The sequence below is a fragment of the Doryrhamphus excisus genome, chromosome 3, assembly GCF_030265055.1.
Source record: "Doryrhamphus excisus isolate RoL2022-K1 chromosome 3, RoL_Dexc_1.0, whole genome shotgun sequence".
Lineage (NCBI taxonomy): Eukaryota > Metazoa > Chordata > Actinopteri > Syngnathiformes > Syngnathidae > Doryrhamphus > Doryrhamphus excisus.
In genome coordinates this window covers 8728331-8748338 of record NC_080468.1, presented here as the reverse complement: position 1 = coordinate 8748338, position 20008 = coordinate 8728331, and the positions used below count along the sequence as shown (strand labels likewise).

The 20008-nt window shown below is 42.4% G+C and overlaps 2 protein-coding genes across 2 annotated transcripts; one reads left to right on the top strand and one right to left on the bottom strand.

Annotated features, from left to right (window-relative positions):
* Positions 1 to 269: 269 nt before the first annotated feature.
* Positions 270 to 6934, top strand: LOC131125076 (BTB/POZ domain-containing protein 2-like). Its single transcript, XM_058066225.1, has 9 exons — positions 270 to 990; positions 1066 to 1185; positions 1439 to 1595; positions 3635 to 3740; positions 3822 to 4019; positions 4102 to 4294; positions 4367 to 4454; positions 4532 to 4678; positions 5475 to 6934. Exons 1-9 carry the CDS (start codon positions 467 to 469, stop codon positions 5634 to 5636), a joined length of 1695 nt encoding a protein of 564 aa, XP_057922208.1. The 5' UTR covers positions 270 to 466; the 3' UTR covers positions 5637 to 6934.
* On the bottom strand, positions 6349 to 19504 carry LOC131125075 (elongation factor 2). The gene is made up of 14 exons (XM_058066224.1): positions 19362 to 19504; positions 16603 to 16817; positions 15019 to 15200; positions 14724 to 14935; positions 14472 to 14650; positions 12936 to 13041; positions 12599 to 12851; positions 12334 to 12529; positions 12140 to 12263; positions 11815 to 12057; positions 9598 to 9951; positions 9333 to 9515; positions 9015 to 9147; positions 6349 to 7662 (listed from the first exon to the last, which is right to left on the bottom strand). Exons 1-14 carry the CDS (start codon positions 19362 to 19364, stop codon positions 7469 to 7471), a joined length of 2577 nt encoding a protein of 858 aa, XP_057922207.1. The 5' UTR covers positions 19365 to 19504; the 3' UTR covers positions 6349 to 7468.
* Between the last annotated feature and the right edge of the window lie 504 nt (positions 19505 to 20008).

The following is a 20008-nucleotide window of genomic DNA, read 5'->3' as shown; positions in this document are numbered from 1 at the left end:
GACAGCGCATCTCATCCGTCTGTAACTGTATTGTCCAACATTGTCCAAAGCCGATTTAGACAAATGTAAACAAGCTAAAACCAATCCAGTTAAATATAAAGTTTTATTTGCTGATAAGACGGACACGTTTTTTGTAGCCTAGCCAGTCCGTGTAGTGGAAAGTAACCTGTCCACAATGAAAGATGCTAGCATAGTATATGTACATGTTGTGCCTATAGCTCACCTCGTTAACTTGTTAACTGGAGTAATTTACGGGGAAATAACTGTTACTTCTCAAACCTCACATGAGGATTCACTGGTTTAACTTTTTAATAGGTAAACAGAGACTATGTCAGAGCTGTAATGTTCCCGAGACAGTTAGCATATCACATCCGGAGGGTGGCGGTATTGCGCTGACATAGTTAGCATCCGCTGTTAAACGACAAAGAAGAAGAAGTGTGTCGTTTACGCCTAAGCTACATGTAAAATGGCTGCTGGAGAAAATACTGGTAGGCCTCCTTGCCTAAACTTTGCCGGCCCGGGTCCACTGGGAAACAGCCAGCCCAGCAACAGCGTCTTCTCAATGCCGACATCCAATGGCGGTGCGGTTGGTTCGGCTGGAGGGTCGCAAGGAGCTACTCGGCGCCCCAACCCGCAACTGGGGCCTGGCGGCGTAGACGGCAACGGCGTTTCGACCAACGGAGCTCCACCGACTGCGCAGGGCTCTATGCAGCCGCCCGCAGCGGCAGGCGCTGCAGGGACAGGAGGCATGGCCACACCGGCGTCCAACATGGCAACTATTGCGGCGTCGAACGCGACCCCGGCGGCAGCACCAACCGCAACACCGGCGGCTGCGTCCGTGTTGGTGTACCGAGAGCCGGTGTACAACTGGCAGGCAACGAAGAGCACAGTGAAGGAGAGATTTGCGTTTCTGTTCAACAACGAAGTGCTCAGCGACGTGCACTTCTTGGTGGGCAAAGGAATGGGGGTTCAGAGGATACCCGCACACAGGTAAGATGGAGATTTACGGCTCCAACAGACACAATAATAACTTGTTCCCAGGCTGATAGATGCTCGTATTTCTAGGTTCGTTCTGGCGGTGGGAAGTGCTGTGTTTGATGCCATGTTCAACGGGGGAATGGCGACGACGTCAACTGAAATAGAGCTTCCTGACGTGGAACCAGCTGCTTTTTTGGCTTTGCTAAAGTAAGAAACTGTGCATGATGTCCTTAGTGTCACAATCAAGTGTTTCTGCTTCCCAGTCAGCTAATTACTGTTGTCACAATTAGAGGTAATATTAGCATTACGACATTATCTGCATTTACTGTCTGAGGCATTATTCTTTATTCCCACCCCCAATTGCCTTCAACACTTTTTATGATTTGACACTATATAAAGTGCAAGTTAAACTTTAGCGTCAATCAAAGTAAACGCACAATGTATTTTTCAACCTCTGCAGGTTTCTGTACTCTGATGAAGTTCAGATCGGGCCAGAGACCGTCATGACTACGTTGTATACTGCCAAAAAGTACGCCGTCCCTGCCCTGGAGGCCCACTGTGTGGAGTTCCTCAAGAAGAACCTGAGAGCAGACAATGCGTTCATGCTCCTCACACAGGTAAACATTTTACACTAGCTCAATATGTTTTGTTCAAGCAGAAAATAATCGTAATGAAGGTGGAGTAACTATGAAAAATACTAACCGTGATCATGGGAGGCATAGCGAACATAACATAACCAACAGACAAGCACACAAATACAAAATACTCCATTATGACAATGTGAAAAAAGGTTTTTTGACATGTTTTGAATTTATTAAAAATAGAAAACAAAAAAATCACATTTACATAAGTATTCACAGCCTTTGCTTAATACTTTGTTGATCCACCTTTGGCAGCAATTACAGCCTCAAGTCTTTTTGAATATGATCCCACAAGTTTAGCACACCTATCTTTAGGCAGTTTTGCCCATTCTTCTTTGCAATAAGTCTCAAGCTCCATCAGGTTGGATGGGAGACGTCTGTGCACAGCCATTTTCAGATCTCTCCAGAGATGTTCGATCAGATTCAAGTCTGGACTCTGGCTGGGCCACTCCAGGACATTCACGGAGTGGTTCTGAAGCCAATCTTTTGAGATCTTGGCTGTGTGCTTCGGGTCGTTGTCCTGCTGAAAAATGAACCTTCGCCCCAGCCTGAGGTCAAGAGCGCTGTGGAGCAGGTTTTCATCCAGGATATCTCTATATATTGCTGCATTCATTTTTCCTTCTATCCTGACTAGTCTGCCAGTTCCTGCTGCTGAAAAACATCCCCACAGCATGATGCTGCCACCACCATGCTTCACTGTAGGGATGGTATTGGCCTGGTGATGAGCAGTGCCTGGTTTCCTCCAAACATGGCGCCTGGCATTCACACCAAAGAGTTCAATCTTTGTCTCATCAGACCAGAGAATTTTGTTTCTCATGGTCTGAGAGTCATTCAGGTGCTTTTTGGCAAATTCCAGACGGGCTGCCATGTTCCTTTTACTAAGGAGTGGCTTTCGTCTGGCCACTCTACCATACAGGCCTGATTGGTGGATTGCTGCAGAGATGGTTGTCCTTCTGGAAGGCTCTCCTCTCTCCACAGAGGAACGCTGGAGCTCTGACAGAGTGACCATCGGGGCCTTGGTCACCTCCCTGACTAAGGCCCTTCTTCCCCGATCGCTCAGTTTAGAAGGCCGGCCAGCTCTAGGAAGAGTCCTGGTGGTTCCAAACGTCTTCCATTTACGAATAATGGAGGCCACTGTGCTCATTGGGACCTTCAAAGCAGCAGAAATGTTTCTGTATCCTTCCCCAGATTTGTGCCTCAAGACAATCCTGTCTCGCAGGTCTACAGACAGTTCTTTTGACTTCATGCTTGGTGTTTGTGCTCTGACATGCACAGTCAACTGTGGGACCTTATATAGACAGGTGTGTGCCTTTCCAAATCATTTCCAATCAACTGAATTTACTGCAGGTGGACTCCAATTAAGCTGTAGAAAGATCTCAAGGATGATCAGTGGAAAAAGGATGCACCAGAGCTCAATTTTGAGCTTCATGGCAAAGGCTGTGAATACTTATGTAAATGTGATTTCTTAGTTTTCTATTTTTAATAAATTCAAAAAAAGTAAAAAAAAAACTTTTTCACATTGTCATAATTGAGTATTTTGTGTAGAATTTTGAGGTAAGAGATTAAATTAATACAGTTTGGAATGAGGCTGTAACATGACAAAATGTGGAAAAAGTGAAGCGCTGTGAATACTTTCCGGATGCACTGTACATAACATTAAACATGTCATATTTACAAAGCAGTCAAGCAAAGCATGCTGGGATCAGGAAGTGCTCCCATCAATGCTAGGTAGTCCCCAACTTAGCAGGTTAGCTGTCCTCAACAACCACAGTTGCTCACCTGGAACAAGCGCCTTCTTCTGCTGTCTACAAGCATGCGGTGAAGTCCTCGATCTCTACATCTGAATGAGTTTCTAATAGTGTGGTTAGCCTCTTTAGCTAAAAGAGTGCATATCTACCCCACAACAATGGCACTATTCCTGGTACTATCATTATTATTTATTGTTCCAGCTGTAGTATTTTATATCATTGGATTGTGTACGTGTAATTTAATGTGTCATCTGTATTCTGTTTCAGGCACGTTTGTTTGATGAGCCTCAACTTGCCAGCCTCTGCCTTGAAAATATTGACAAGAACACAGGAGACGCTCTCGCCGCCGAAGGCTTCACAGACATCGACCTCGGTATTGTTGCCTCACATGACCTTGATGCTGTGACGATGCATTACGGTTGACTGATACTTACCTCTATTTACCCTTTTTAAGATACGCTGGTGGCCGTGTTGGAGAGGGACACCCTAGGCGTGCGGGAGGTGCGTTTGTTTGGCGCTGCTGTGCGTTGGGCTGAGGCGGAGGCTCACAGGCAGCAGCTGCAGCCTACTCCAGAGAACAAGCGCAAAGTGCTGGGCAAGGCCCTAACACTCATCCGCTTCCCTCTCATGACCATTGAAGAGTTTGCTGCAGGTGAAAAAAAAAACTCACATCTGCCTTGCACTTTCCCAAAGAGCACAGACTCATTTAATGTATGGCGTTTATCTTCCATCAGTTCCAGCCCAGTCCAGTATTTTGACTGATCGAGAGGTGGTGAGCCTCTTCCTCCACTTCACAGTGAACCCTAAACCACGAGTAGACTTCATTGATCGGCCTCGTTGCTGCCTTCGTGGGAAGGAGTGCAGCATCACGCGCTTTGGACAAGTGGAGAGTCGCTGGGGCTACAGTGGGACAAGCGACCGTATTCGGTGAAATATTTGACATTTGTACCTTAGCGAATATACCATACATCTCGTGTTAAGCTAATGTACATGTTTTAGGTTCTCAGTAAACAGGAGGATATTTGTGGTTGGGTTCGGGTTGTATGGCTCTATACACGGACCAACAGACTACCAAGTCAACATACAGGTACAATCCAGATCTGGTAGGCCGTGGTGTTTCTTTCTTTGCACACGTATTCTGTAACGTTGCCTCTCGTCACGCAGATTATCCACACAGACAGTAACACCGTACTGGGTCAGAACGAAACAGGCTTCAGCTGTGACGGATCCGCCAACACCTTCAGAGTCATGTTTAAAGAACCAGTGGAGATACTACCCAATGTTAACTACACTGCCTGTGCGACGCTCAAGGTTTGTACACGTTATTTTGTTTCAGGCTGCATGACATGGGAATGTTTTGGAGGGTTTAATGTAGCTAATGGTATAGCTATTTAATGCATAGTTTGGCACCGACTCACCTTTAGCCAATGTTCAAGTGCTTTTCTTTTATACACTGGAGAAACGCTAAGTATTTTAAGACATTTGATTGACATGAACTCTTGCAAAAAGTCAATATTTACAATGGTCAACTTTTTTTTTTTTTTTTTTTTACATATAGCCCCAGAGATTAGATGAGATTAGAGTTTTTATCCTGCAGAACCTTGTGAGGAGAATGGTCTTGTTTTAGCTATGGAGTTATTCCAGCTAATATGGTAGTTAATATTTACACACAGACAGCATGACATGGCTCAGCCAATCAAATCTTACCTTGTTGGTGGTGGGTGAAGTCGGGTTTAAATCTGCCTTTACATTGTGGATAAAGCTATACCCCAGATGTTTAAAGACGTTAAAGGCGTACCATTACTGATTATTGTTGTCTGTATGAGTAATATCACTTAATTAACATTCCATTTGTCATTCCACAATTAAGTAATTAATAAAAATCAGGATTCGCGAATAGTCAAGGCTGCAATATCGGTATAGGATTCAGAAGTTTAAAAAGTTGTATCAGGACACGACCATAATCACTACGATAATTGCTAAATCTGGTTAGTTGCTCATGCTAATTCAGACTGCGACTATAGCCGTCCAATTAACAGACTCCACCCCATCACTATACAGGAGAGTTTGGCCTTGCCGTAATTATTCATCCCTTACTGTCTTGCAGGGCCCAGACTCTCATTACGGCACCAAGGGAATGCGCAAGGTAACGCACGAGTCGTCAACTACGGGCACCAAGACCTGTTTCACGTTCTGCTACGCGGCGGGCAACAACAATGGCACTTCAGTAGAGGACGGACAGATTCCTGAGGTCATCTTCTACACATAGTCACATCTTCTTAGACTTTTGCAGCAATGTTCCATCAAATGTGACTGCCTAGAAACCAGGTCCTGGAGCTGGGTGGGGGAGGGTTTACATCTCGGGGGCTCATTGGTCATAATACTGTCCCCTCCATACGGTGCACTACTGCTAGCCACATTGGAAGACAAATAGCCATGAGGCGATGTAGGTAACATTATTTGTGATTTTAAAAAAAAATGGAACTATACAAAGTGGGGAATCTGCTTAAATTATTCAGAGCATTAATATCTGTTTCCAACAAAATGCTTGACACTGAATGTTGCCCAAGATAATCAGACCAGCATTTCACAACTACAACTCCAATCAGTAGTAACCTGTTACTTCCATTCACCTGCAAATGTAAAAGGCTGGATGGATTCTTGGCATATTTGAACCTTCCGATTAACCCTTAGGATCCTGTATGTTACTACATTACAAACTGTTTTATCTTGTGTCTTTACTTGCTGTCCGCAGTGGAGTTAAAAAAAAAAGGGGGAGAAGGATGTGCTTAAATTATTCACAGCATTAATAACTGCTGTGTGTTGCCAACAAAAACTTGACACTGAATGTTCCCAAGATGATCAGACATCAGCATTTCACAACTACACATCGGCAGTTACCCGTGGCTTTCATCCACCTGCAGATTTAAAAGGCTTTGTGGATTACCGTATTAACCACGAGAGTACTATACATTACTACAGTACAAATGGTCCTATCTTGTGTCTTTACTTGGTAGTTTCCTACAGTATATTCATAAGACCTTGCACTTTCTGGGCCTTGTATATTTTGGTTTTGTGACAAATGCACATTAAACTCATATGATATGTTTTCTTTCAGCTTTCTTGTAAATATACGGACCCTCTCAGTGATGACATTTTATTGTTGTACAAATCCAGATTCCAGAATTCTTTGTGTAATGTCAGTGAAAGGGATAATGTCATCATTTGCAATTCATTTTCATCCCGTATTCAGCAGGCGACAGTATAAAAATAAAATACTATCTTCTTGATACGCGACAAATCCATTCAGAAATTGATCCCATCACACAAGTCACCAACAAGCACTTTGTCTGATGTGCAAACAAAAGAGATACTGTATGATTTCAAGGTTAACTTCTGTAAAGTTGAGATTGACTCATACATTTCTGGATCAACACTGAATTTCTAAGTGCTGTAATTTGTTTAATGCAAGTTGAAAAGTTTGCAAATGATTGCATTGTTTTTTTGTTTGTTTTTGCAATCAAGCTTTGTATATTAAGTGGCATTTACTATCATTACATATATAACTTAAAACTTGAATGAAGAGTGAGGGTTAAAAAATGTCCATCAGTCATAAGCGAGGGACATTCAATGAGGGCACCAGTGCTTTTCTGGGTCATGTAAGAAATTAAGAAAATAAAAGCCACTTCATCTGCAGTTGAATATTTTATTTATTATGAAGTTCAATCAGGAGATTTTTAGCTTGAACATTCTTGCTTGCAATATTATTGCAGCGGTTTCACAGTGCACCATACAGAGCCGTTGTGTCAGATAAAATTGGGGAAAGGGAGTGATGTAAAATAAATTGATATTTCAACAGCTTTACTCCAATATTCCCAGAAGCCTTGGCCTAGGCACTTGGTGTACTGTCGCTGCTAAATGAAATTAAGCATCATTGCCCCTGCTAGCCAACAACACAAGCTTAAGCTTTTTTTATGTTCCTGTCTTTGAATCAAACCATTTGTGCAAATGTTTTAGCCTGTGCAAATATTAAAGTGCCCACATTATTTAGTGCTAAAAAGTTGGACATATGTAAAATCCAGGGTCAAGTTGTTTTTTTTTTTACAATTTGTCCAAGTAGTTGTCCAAAGCGGGGATACCTTCCTTGAGACCTTTACGTTTTCTAATTTCTGCAACAACCACGGAGGGTTTGCTGGTGGGGTCTTTGGGGTCCCCCTGGAGGATTTGCCAGTGGTCAAACACACACTGAGGAAAGGCCTGGCCTCCGGTGTTGCTGCGCAGGTCAGCAGTGAACCCTGTAGAAAATAACCTTTTAGCAACAAACAATAAATACATTTAAAAAAAAAAAGATGAAATGTGTGAACAATTTCCTGACTCAGCATTTTTAACATGCCTTCCATGCTTTTAAATACTGAATACTTTAATTCAATTATGCCCCCCTTTTATTTATTAAGAAGGCGAGTGTTATTTTGCATGTCACGCTATTCAAAGTTTGCAGGGAGGAGACTGTAGAGCAGGGGTCTCAAACTCAATTTACTTGGGGGCCACTGGAGCTAGGGTCTGGGAAAGGCTGGGCCGCATCAGGTTTTCCCAAAAAAACCCAACAAAAAACGCATTTATTAAAAACAGAAAAATGAATAAACTTTGCTTTGGTTCCGATTTTCTACAAGAAAAGCTCCACTGTTCCACATTCCACTGTTCTCAAATATCCTAATTTTTATTTTTGTACACAAAATAAGATGAAAAATAAATAAACAAATCAAGAATATTCATTCATTCATTTTCTACCGCTTTTCCTCACGAGGGTCGCGGGGGGTGCTGGAGCCTATCCCAGCTGTCTTCGGGCGAGAGGCGGGGTACACCCTGGACTGGTGGCCAGCCAATCACAGGGCACATATAGACAAACAACCATTCACACTCACATTCATACCTATGGACAATTTGGAGTCGCCAATTAACCTAGCATGTTTTTGGAATGTGGGAGGAAACCGGAGTACCTGGAGAAAACCCACGCATGCACGGGGAGAACAAACTCCACACAGAGAAATGGCCGAGGTTGGAGTCGAACTCTGGTCCTCCTAGCTGTGAGTTCTGCGCGCTAACTACTCGACCGCCGTGCCGCCCCAAATCAAGAATAAAGAAAATCAATCAGTAATAAATAAATATAATAATAAAACGGCAAATAATAAAAACTTAAGAGACAACATATAGTTGGTGGGTAGACAAATTATTTTTTTCAGATTAAAATTAACAGTATTAAGTTATTTAACCTTTAACATGAACATTAATCAAACTTTTTTTCTGGGTACATGATACCATACAGCATCCATATCAAACTAACATTAAACTTTCATATCAAGGCGGGGGCCTCAAACTAGTGTCCTGCGGGGCACATTTGGCCCACGGGCCGCGTGTTTGAGACCCCTGCTGTAGAGTATGGGGGTGCCTCAACACAGGGTCATTATCCAGATTTCACAGACTACACTCTGAACTGAAACTAGGGAAATGCAACAAAATGCACAGCATACAAAGTGTATACAAACAATGCCTACATGTTGCCCCCCCACCCACCCGCCGCCTTTTACCTCACCCCCACCCTATTATTTGACAAGCACCGCTAGTTTAATGACTTTGAAAAACCACCTACCGAAGGATTCGTTCACAGGCAGGTAGGCTTTCACCACAAACATGGGGGTCCCCATTACTTGAGATTCCTCAAACACATGACCTCGTTTCCTGTTCAGCACACCATAAATCCCACCCACTACGGCTTCGGGACACTAGGTGAAAAAAATACACCACAAGATCAAGCAAATATTTTTCTTTCCCTACAAAATGAATATTATGCTTAATACAGAGCAGTGAAGTCATTTTGTTTGTGTGCAACATGCAACTATTAGACCACATCAGGTATCCTAAAAAAAAAAAAAACACAAAAATGTCATCAAATATGAAGCCTACATACCTGTATCTCCACCAGATACACAGGCTCCATGAGGCGCGGCTGCGCAGTCAGCTGGCAGGCGTACAAAACCCTGCGAGCTGTGGGAATGATCTGTCCACCCCCGCGGTGGATGGCGTCGGCATGCAGTGTCACGTCGTGGATGTCAAAACGAACCGCGCGCATGTTCTCCTCGCACAGCGCACCCTGCACGAGGAGCACGACGACGCAATCTTCCATTTCAAAATCACAGCTCATAATCCACAAATGAATTCAATGTGTACTTTACCTCTTTAGTAGCCCACTGGAAGCCAGCCACCACGCTGTCCTTAATCTCATTCAGGTACTGGACCCCCTTTGTCACGTCGATGAGCAGGTTGGGCCCACTTCCATCTGGACCGAAGCACCAGATCTTCCTGGCCTCACCCACATCCCAATCATACTTCTCAGCCAGGTAACGCGCGCGGGCCTTGAGCTCCTGCCGAGCGGTGACATCACCCTTTTCGATATCCTCAGCCAGGCCTTCTGGGAAAGGACGAGACTTCATGAAGAGGCGGTTATGCTTGTTGGGGGACTTGGAGAGACACATCTGGTCTGATTCCTCCGTCACGGTCTCTCTGTAAGACACAACTGGGTCGGATTTCTGCAAAGAGAGAAAGTATTTTTGTCACCCTTCAACTTTTTGGGGATTAATTTCTTTGGCTTTTGCAACCTTCACAAAGATATATCAATTATTGTGGTTCTGTTTTCATGTGCAGCGGAAACTGTTTTCATTGGATTTATTTTTTTGGGGGAAAATTATTGCTATAAATACGTCTGAATTTCTGTACAACTGTCACATCGCCAAACAGCCCAAACGAAGCTCTGTGAAGAACTGATAGTGGTTCTTTTAGACTTGGGACACTATGTTCAGATTCTGGCTTGAATATGTCTGTGGGTGGTTCATTTGTTCACAGAATGCACACAGGACCATTTCAAACCTTCCTCCCTCTATAATTAGGCACAGTGTGCAGTACGCTAATGGTGTTCAAGAGCACTGCGTATTTCTTAGTGTTAGATGCATCTGCTTCATTTGGTGGTGAGACCAGCCATGTTGTTTGGCCTAGAGACAGTGCCACTGAGGAAAAGACAGGACGAAGAACTGGAGGTAGCAGAGATGGATGTAGTGAAGGAGGACATGAGGGTAGTTTGGTGTAAGAGAGACAGATGGATAAGAGTGGATGGAGGCGATTGATTTGCTGTGGCGACCCCTGAAGGGAAAAGCCCAAAGAGAAAGACGAAGAAGATGCATCTGCTTCATTTAATTAAATACATCTGCAAAAATAGTCGTAACTTCCAGATGTTAGTTAAATGATGGGAAATCCTGCTTAATTCAAGAAAGGTGTCATAGCTAAGTACAAAGGAGCATCTGTTCAAATAGGACTACTTCATTCTTGCTCAGGTGGAGTTTGAGTTGTTTCTCGATTTTTTCATTTTAAAATGACACCAGTTTTAAAGTCGCTACATTGGCTCCCCGTCCGCTTCAGGATCGATTTTAAGATTCTCTTACTGGTTTTTAATGTTTTTATGTTTTTAATGTTTTTAATGTTTAATGTTTTTAAATGTCTTAACGGCCTTGCACCTTCTTATTTATCTGATCTGCTTTTACCATATGAACCCCCTGCGGTCCTCCGGCACTGGCCTTTTAACTATACCAAAACCCAGAACAAAAACCCACAGTGAGGCAGCATTTAGCCACTATGGCCCCCACCTGTGGAACAGCCTGCCGGAGAGCCTCAGGACTGCGGAGACTGTTGATATTTTAAAAAAAAGATTGAAGACACACCTTTTTAATCAGGCTTTTAACTCATATTTTTAAACTTTTCTTATGTTTTTATCTTTTTAGTCCTATTTTATGCTTTTAGTCTTTAGCTTTTAAATCCAGTGTTTCCTAAGGGGGGGTCCTCCACACTGGGGGCTGTGTTGGGTCTGCTGAGGGGGTGCCATCCTTGGGTCGGTTCCTCCCTTTAATGTGGGGGTCCACCCGTCTGTCGGAGTCGGGGGGCCCGGGTGCTGGTCCCCCGATGGCACGGCCTGCGGCTCCTCCCAGTGTGGACGGCCCCAAAGGTGGCGTTTCCTTGATCCTCAGTGCCATGCCATGTCTCCCTACTGTGTGTGATTGTGTGTGTGGGTGTGTGCGTGTGTGTCTAGTATGGAGGGTTGGAGGGAGGGGCTTTCTTTTGTTTCTTTGTTTTTCCTTTTAATTGTGGTAATTGTTTTTAATTCTGTAAATCACTTTGTGTTGCATGTCTTTGTAGGAAAAGTGCTATACAAATAAAGTTGATTTGATTTATGAGTGTGACCTTTATGTGAAAACGGCCATGAGATAACTGTTGTTGTGGCGCAGCCTGATCAGGTATGTTTGGGCAGTGTCAGATTAAACTGAGCATTATTATCTTTCCAAGGTATATTATATTTGTATGGGATTATATTACTATATTACTATAATACTATATTATTATAGTACCTTGAGTGGAATGCAGGCATGGTCCTCCTCCAAGTCCTTTAGGCAGATCTCCAGGTGCAGCTCCCCTGCTCCTGCGATGATGTGCTCTCCAGACTCTTCAATGATGCACTGCACCATGGGGTCAGATTTGGCCAAACGCTTCAGACCCTCCACCAACTTGGGGAGGTCAGCCGGGTTCTTGGCCTCTACAGCGACTCTAACGACAGGACTAACGCTGAACTTCATCACCCTCATGTTGTGGGCCTGCAGACACAATGAGCCCAAATCACTGCTGGGTTTTAACGTCAAAAAATGCACTTTAGGATTTATTAAGAGAATCAAGTACTTGTTCATAAGTGGTGATAGTCCCAGTCTTCACCAGGAACTGGTCAACTCCAACAAGACCTACAATGTTACCACAGGGGACATCTTCAATAGGCTCCACATAGCGGCCCATCATCAGGATGGTCCTGGATGAGTACATAAAGCACACGTTGAGAAAAAGCATCACTTTCATTTCATTTGTAGACAACTGCTCACCTTTGAATGGGTTTAATGTAAAGATCTTCTTTCTTTCCAGGAGTGAAGTTTGGCCCCATGATGCGCACCTTCTGGCCGGTGGACACACAGCCAGAAAACACACGGCCAAAAGCATAAAAACGACCCTTGTCACTTGTCGGGACCATCTTGGAGATATACATCATGAGAGGACCTTTGGGATCACAGTTCTTAATGCCTGGGAAGATTAAGTCTGCTGTCAGTTTCTGTACGTGTACTTTAAGGTGACAAGAAATGCACTACTCACCCATGGCGGCTTCATCATCTCCTGGCCCCTCGTAGAGCAGCTCACAGCGGTACTTCTGAGCGGTGACAGGCGAGGGCAGATGGATGGTGATCATCTGGAGCAGGGCCTCTCCAGCAGGCAGCCAGCGACGCATCACCGCCTTTAGCAGGGGCTTCCCTTCCTTCTCTTTGTCCTCCGAGTCCAGCTTGATATCCAGCTTTTCTATTAGTTTGGCTGTTTCGTCCTTGTTGAAATTCATGATGGCGTCAAACACCTGAGGGAAACGTCGTTTGAATGCCAATGTTTTGCCGCATTATTTGAATGAAGCTTGGAAATGCCTCAAATATTTGCTTTTCACCTTAAAGATGGGGTCCAAAATAAACTGGCAAAAAGAGCGAGGATATTTCTGGCCATCAGGTCCGTTAGATGTCTTGGTGAACTTGCCACTTTTTGGATCAACATATCTGCAATGGGAAAAACAGTAGGGACATTTCAACAGACGATTTCAAATATAGAAGTAAATAATTGTCAATAATCGCTGTTTTTGCCACCCTACCCCCATAATATGCCTCACACACTTTTTATGCCTCACACTCAGTTTTGAGGCCAGATTGCTGCAGCTGATCTACACCCACGTCATGTAATTACATACAGTAGGTTTTATTATCACGTATTTATGAATTATTACAGACCTAGATGATTGATATATAACATATTTTGGGTGGGTTTTCCCACATAGACATAGACATAGACTTTCTTTAATGTCATTGCACAATAACACAGCAGTGAAATTGCCAACGAAATGTTGTTGCCTGGCTCCCGTGTAATAAATAATAAATAATAAATAATAAATAATAAATAATAAATAATAAATAATAAATAATAAATAATAAATAATAAATAATAAATAATAAATAATAAATAATAAATAATAAATAATAAATAATAAATAATAAATAATAAATAATAAATAATAAATAATAAATAAATGAATGTGAGTGTGAATGGTTGTTTGTCTATATGTGCCCTGTGATTGGCTGGCGACCAGTCCAGGGTGTACCCCGCCTCACGCCCGAAGACAGCTGGGATAGGCTCCAGCACCCCCTGCAACCCTCGTGAGGATAAGCAGTAGAAAATGAAATAATAAATAATAAATAATAAATAATAAATAATAAATAATAAATAATAAATAATAAATAATAAATAATAAATAATAAATAATAAATAATAAATAATAAATAATAAATAATAAATAATAAATAATAAATAATAAATAATAAATAATGTGGAGAATAAATAGATTACATCAAATATGAACAATGTACAGCGTAAACAGTAAAAAAAAATTATATATATTGTATATACAGTATATTTGTAATACCTAATAACCGCACTTGTGTATGTGAATTTCACTGTATTTTGTGTGCAATGATCAATTGTTAAGCTAAATGTGACAAAGTCAAACAAAGACGGGTTGTCTTATATACGTTTTCTTATCGTTTGAGGTTTATGCATGTAAACCAAGAGGTGGTGCCAATAAACTTCTCCCCAACCGGTTCTTCGTGTCATTTGAAAGAGACCCAATTGAAAAAACAGAGGAGGAGTTATGATGTTATTTTTATTACCTTTTAGGTATTTATTTATCGAGGGAGTGCTAGCTGTCTGTTTAGATTTTATGCCAATGCTGCAACCTGACGCAACTCTGGCCGGGAATCAAACCCAGTCCTCTGCTATGAAAGGCAAAGGCGTGGAGCATTACACCACTCTGGATACCTGTCTGTCAGGTTAAGGTGGCACAAATACTTGAACCGCCTGCCTTTGGCGCTGGCATGTTACACTACTGTATACTCAAATATCTTTGCATGTTTATTAAAGGAAATTACTTGTGTTTTACCTGTCACCCCACAGTTTCTTCATCATGTCTTCTACTTTCTTACACCTTTCTGCAGGACTCATCTGAGCCTCGCCTTTAGCAGCAAACTTAGCCACATACATCTCCGCAAACTGCTTCAATGTGAAAGCCCAGCCGTGTAGACCAGAACCAAAGCCAACTGTTCCTATAACAGGGTCAATCTGAGGATAAAAATACACATATTAATACAGATAAGCAATTTCTGTAACATAAAGTGAGGTGTGAAAGCCCTACCAAGATGTTGCCCATAGGACCTCCCTCGTCCTCGCCATAAGTCGAAATAATGACATTGACGTTCTCTACGATACGCTGGAAGGTGCGGAAGAGTTCATCCGGCTGCAGCTGTAGTTCAAGCAAGGCCCGATCCATCTTGTTCATCATCAGAACTGGCTTGATACGCTCAGCGATGGCCTGCCGCAGGACAGTCTCAGTCTGCACGCACACCCCTGCAAGACGAAATGATAGCTCAGCTCAGCCTAAAGGAGAACATCCATGTGTGAAGGAGAGAGCGGCATTTTAGAAAGACTACCAGAGACGCAGTCCACCACCACTAAGGCTCCGTCGGTCACCCTGAGGGCTGCCGTGACCTCAGAGGAAAAGTCAACATGACCCGGAGAATCGATGAGGTTGATGAGGAAGCCGTTTCCGTCTTTGCATTGTTTGATGAAGGCCAAGTCTTTCTCGCTGAGTTCATAGTACATGGAGATGGCTCTGCAACAACAGCAATATTGGAACTTGTAACCATTTCAAGCAGAAACAAGTGGATCATTTACATCAGTTACCAGAACCAGTGGCTAAAAATGCATGTTGGAAATCAGGGGTCTCAAACTCAATTTACGTGGGGGCCACCGGAGCTAGGTTCTGGGTGAAGCCGGGCCGCATCAGGTTTTCAAAAAAAACCCAAAACACATTTTTTTAAAAACTGGAAAAAAAATCAATAAAAAAACTATCTTCAATGCTTTTCCTTCTGCTATACCCTACACTTTTTCAGTACTTTGGTTCCGGTTTTCCACACCAAAATATCTGATAAAACATTTTACTGTTCTCAAATATCTTAATTTTTATTTTTCTATACACAAAATAAGATAAAAATAAATAAATAAATTAAGAATAAAGACAATAAATCAATCAGTAATAAATAAGTAAAATAATAATAAAACAGCAAATTAGAAAAACGTAAGAAACCACATACATTCATTCATTCATTTTCTACCGCTTTTCCTCACGAGGGTCGCGGGGGGTGCTGGAGCCTATCTTCGGGCGTAAGGCGGGGTACACCCTGGACTGGTCGCCAGCCAATCACAGGGCACATATAGACAAACAACCATTCACACTCACATTCATACCTATGGACAATTTGGAGTCGCCAATTAACCTAGCATGTTTTTGGAATGTGGGAGGAAACCGGAGTACCCGGAGAAAACCCACGCATGCACGGGGAGAACATGCAAACTCCACACAGAGATGCCCGAGGGTGGGATTGAACCCTGGTCTCCTAGCTGTGAGGTCTGCGCGCTAACCCCTAGACCACCGTGCCACCCACCACATACATGATAGAGAAATTATTTTTTTGAGATTCAAATGTACAGTATTAACAGTTATTTAACCTTTAACATGAACATTAATGAAACTGAAATAATTTGACCCAATTAGCAAGTTAGCATCTGGGAGCAGCGTGGTAACTTTAACAACATGTTTGATGAGATGCTTTATCTTGACGTGTATTTTCCCTTTTATTCCAAATCATTTCCTGCATTTATTTGTACCCAGCGTCATAAGCCTTTAGCTTCATTGCTAATCCAAAGCAAAACAGGGCGGGGTAACAGGGTAGGGTAACAGTATGGGCGGGGCAAAATCATGTTAATTGTGTCCGGTGTGCACACAGCTTTAAGCTGTCATTTCACGGGCCGCAAGTTTGAGACCCCTGTTGAAAATAAACAGGTACTGTAAGAAAGCAGCAGATTCACTTATGAGGGAAACCCAGGGCAGAGGAAGGTGGACATACTTATTGTGACTTAAGGAAGAACATCCAACTGTGCTTATGATGAACGTTACCAGTTCAACCCTAATTTGTCGTACTGTATTGCCTTCACCATGACCTGGAAGAACTTACGTTGATTTGATGGTGATGCAACGCTCCTGCTCATCTTTGCGTGTGTCTGTGAAACGAGTCTCTCCAGCACGGGATGAGGCAATGATGCCTGCCTTGGACACCAGCGAGTCCGTCAGCGTGGACTTGCCGTGATCCACATGGGCGATCACAGACATGTTCCTGATGTTGGACTTCTTGTCCATGATGGTTCGGATCTGATCCACAGTGAAGTTAACCTGGTTGGGTGAAGACATGATTACATTTACTACAAGTAGATGTGATCTCTTAATCCATGTCCACTAGGTCTGCAAACGTTCCAAGTAGAGTTATAAAAAGAAAGTCATTTTGAAATTGAATCTATCAGGCCGGCCAGAGAAGGACTGAGCCAAATATTCTCCATTCACATACTGGCTTCGGGCCACTGCTTCCTCAACAATAATAAGGTAATACTTAAAGCAGAATGGGCTATACCAGGGGTTTTCAAAGTGTGAAGTGGACCCTTGGAGGTGCAGCAGCTTGAGTAAAATAAAGAAAAACTAACTTCAGACTTCAGGATAAGCAGTAGAAAATGAATGAATGTTGATGCATAGCATCCTAATCATGCTCGCTATCTTCATTGCCACCATGGAATACTCCATCCACAACACAGGCACATTTTACTGTATTGATGGCATTCCGAATGCACAGATACTATGAAGAGAGCCTAACCCTTGTGTCATTCAGAATGATAATGCATGGCCCCATGCTGTATGGATCTGTACACAATTCCTGGAAGCTAATAACAGTACTTGTCTGGGATGCTCTGGATCGGTGTATATATTATATAGAGGGAAAATGGTGGTCATACCAACATTAGGGTTGGGCGATCATTTTTATATACTGGTATTAATTCTTCCAATGATCAGCAAATGACTTATATTGGTATAAATGGTTTGGTTTCTTGGAGAAGCCGAGCAACTTAACCATACAGTATATATGAACCTCACGGTCCACTGCATAACCAGCGACTGGACTTTCAGATGGTCCTGTGTCCAGGGAAGTCTTTATTTCCTCAGAAATACATACTGTAGGTAAAAACATCATGACCGAAAGGAGTTTCTCCAGGAATGGGACTTAGATGAGAAGAAACAGAAGTGGATCTAATGTTGTGAAAGCAGCAGGAATAAACTGGCTTACACTGGACACTCGACAGTGCAGGGGTCTCAAACTCAATTTACCTGGGGGCCACCGGAGCTAGGTTCTGAGTGAAGCCGGGCCGCATCAGATTTTCAAAAAAAAACAAAAAACAAACTCATTTATTAAAAACTGGAAAAAAAATCAATAAAAAAACTATGTTCAATGCTTTTGCTTCTGCTATACCCTACACTTTTTCAGTACTTTGGTTCCGGTTTTCCACACCAAAATATCTGATAAAACATTCCACTGTTCTCAAATATCTTAATTTTTATTTTTCTATACACAAAATAAGATTAAAAAAATAAACAAATTAAGAATAAAGACAATAAATCAATCAATCAGTAATAAATAAGTAAAATAATAATAAAACAGCAAATAAGAAAAACGTAAGAAACCACATACAGTTGGTAGAGAAATTATTTTTTTCAGATTCAAATGTACAGTATTAACAGTTATTTAACCTTTAACATGAACATTAATGAAACTTAATAATTTGACCCAATTAGCAAGTTAGCATCGTACTCAGTTCCATCTGGGAGCAGCGTGGTAACTTTAACAACATGTTTGATGAGATGCTTTATCTTGACGTGTATTTTCCCTTTTATTCCAAATCATTTCCTGCATTTATTTGTACCCAGCGTCATAAGCCTTTAGCTTCATTGCTAATCCAAAGCAAAACAGGGTAGGGTAACAGTATGGGCGGGGCAAAATCATGTTAATTGTGTCCGGTGTGCACACAGCTTTAAGCTGTCATTTCAACATTAAACTTTGGTATCAAGGTGGGGGCCTCAAAGTAGCGTCTCGTGGGCCGCATTTGGCCCGCGGGCCGCGAGTTTGAGAGCCCTGTTGAAAATAAACAGGTACTGTAAGAAAGCAGCAGATTCACTTATGGCTTAAGGCTGAATTTAATGGTATTATCATATTGTGAGACGTCTCAAAATATTGTGACAGTGTCAATCAAAACTGAGAATTGCAAAAGCAGGACTTTTGACATGGCTGTCCATTGGAACTCATTAGATTAGCGTGGGTGTAACTAAAGTTATGACCAACTAAGTAGAAAAACATACAATCATTATATGTGTAATGTTATTTCGCCTGACTGCTGTATATATACTGGCTACGAGCAAATTATTCTTCAGTATTAAAACTGAAGATAAATGCGCAGTAGCTGCTACTTCCTGAATTTATAAAATCGTCAATTGTGATCACATGACGCATTTTGTCAAAGTGACGCGATGATTACATCAGGGTGCAGTTTAATAACATGTTTATTAAACACGCCATGACGCTATATACATACAGATATAAAAATGCGTTGCTATGGACGTCAGTGCTGAATGTAGGCCCGGTTTGCAGCCTTCAGCTCTTTTTTTAATCAGCTGTCAAATGCTGGATTACATACACATATCTAAGCACATAACACCACAAAGCATCGGCATCCATGTCACAAACACACATTCACACATTCACACACCCTGACGGTGTCTTTCTTTAGCGGCTTGTTGCGTCTTACACAAGAAAACGTTGGTGTTATTTCCGAGCGGCGACTGACAAGATTCATCAATAACGCGCTAAGACAACAAGACAACTCGACACAGACTCACCATTTTGCCTCCAGGTGGTGTGTTTTCGTGATATTATTGCTGCGAAACGCCGCCGGTGATGACAGGCAGCCAGCCGCTGTGGTGCGTGCAGAGACGCTGCAGCTTTTTTCACCCAGGCTGCCGTACAGCGTTAACTGCGAGATCATGCAGTGCCACGCTAAACCGACAGGGGGTGCTGTTGTGCAGATTAGCGTTTAAATGGGCGTGTCATGTGCGCTGTGAACGGTGGTGACTCACTTGCCATGACATTGGCAATTTCATGACTATTAAGATAGAGTACTTGGACAGAAAGGACGAGAGACCTACATATTTCCTTTGAGGTCTTATGGGAATTACATAACTGCAGTAATAACTACAGTATCTAATCTAATAAATGGCAAAGTTGCATGTGGCAAAGCCAGAAATTTTTTATTGGGGTGGCCAAGGTGGCAATAAGTTCATGCCTAGGTGGCCAGTGGGTTGTCTGGTGAGTGACCAGGGGTGGCCAGGAAGCTCCGCCACATGGTGCCAGTGAAACATTAAACAATCCAGATCATTTCTGCTATATTTGTTGGGAGGTTACCCTTAATTGCACCCCAAAAGTAACTTTTGCTAAGCTCAAAGAATGTGTCTGTTGGTCCACAGTGGATGACACCTTCCTTCCTTCG

Coding starts and splice junctions, on each gene's coding strand:
- LOC131125076 (XM_058066225.1), top strand. CDS start 467: ATGGCTGCTGGAGAAAATACTGGTAGGCCTCCTTGCCTAAACTTTGCC. Junction 4,295..4,366: donor GGGACAAGCGACCGTATTCG/GTGAAATATTTG, acceptor TACATGTTTTAG/GTTCTCAGTAAACAGGAGGA. Junction 4,679..5,474: donor CTGCCTGTGCGACGCTCAAG/GTTTGTACACGT, acceptor ACTGTCTTGCAG/GGCCCAGACTCTCATTACGG.
- LOC131125075 (XM_058066224.1), bottom strand. Junction 14,651..14,723: donor GTCCTATGGGCAACATCTTG/GTAGGGCTTTCA, acceptor TTTTATCCTCAG/ATTGACCCTGTTATAGGAAC. Junction 12,530..12,598: donor AGATGATGAAGCCGCCATGG/GTGAGTAGTGCA, acceptor TAATCTTCCCAG/GCATTAAGAACTGTGATCCC.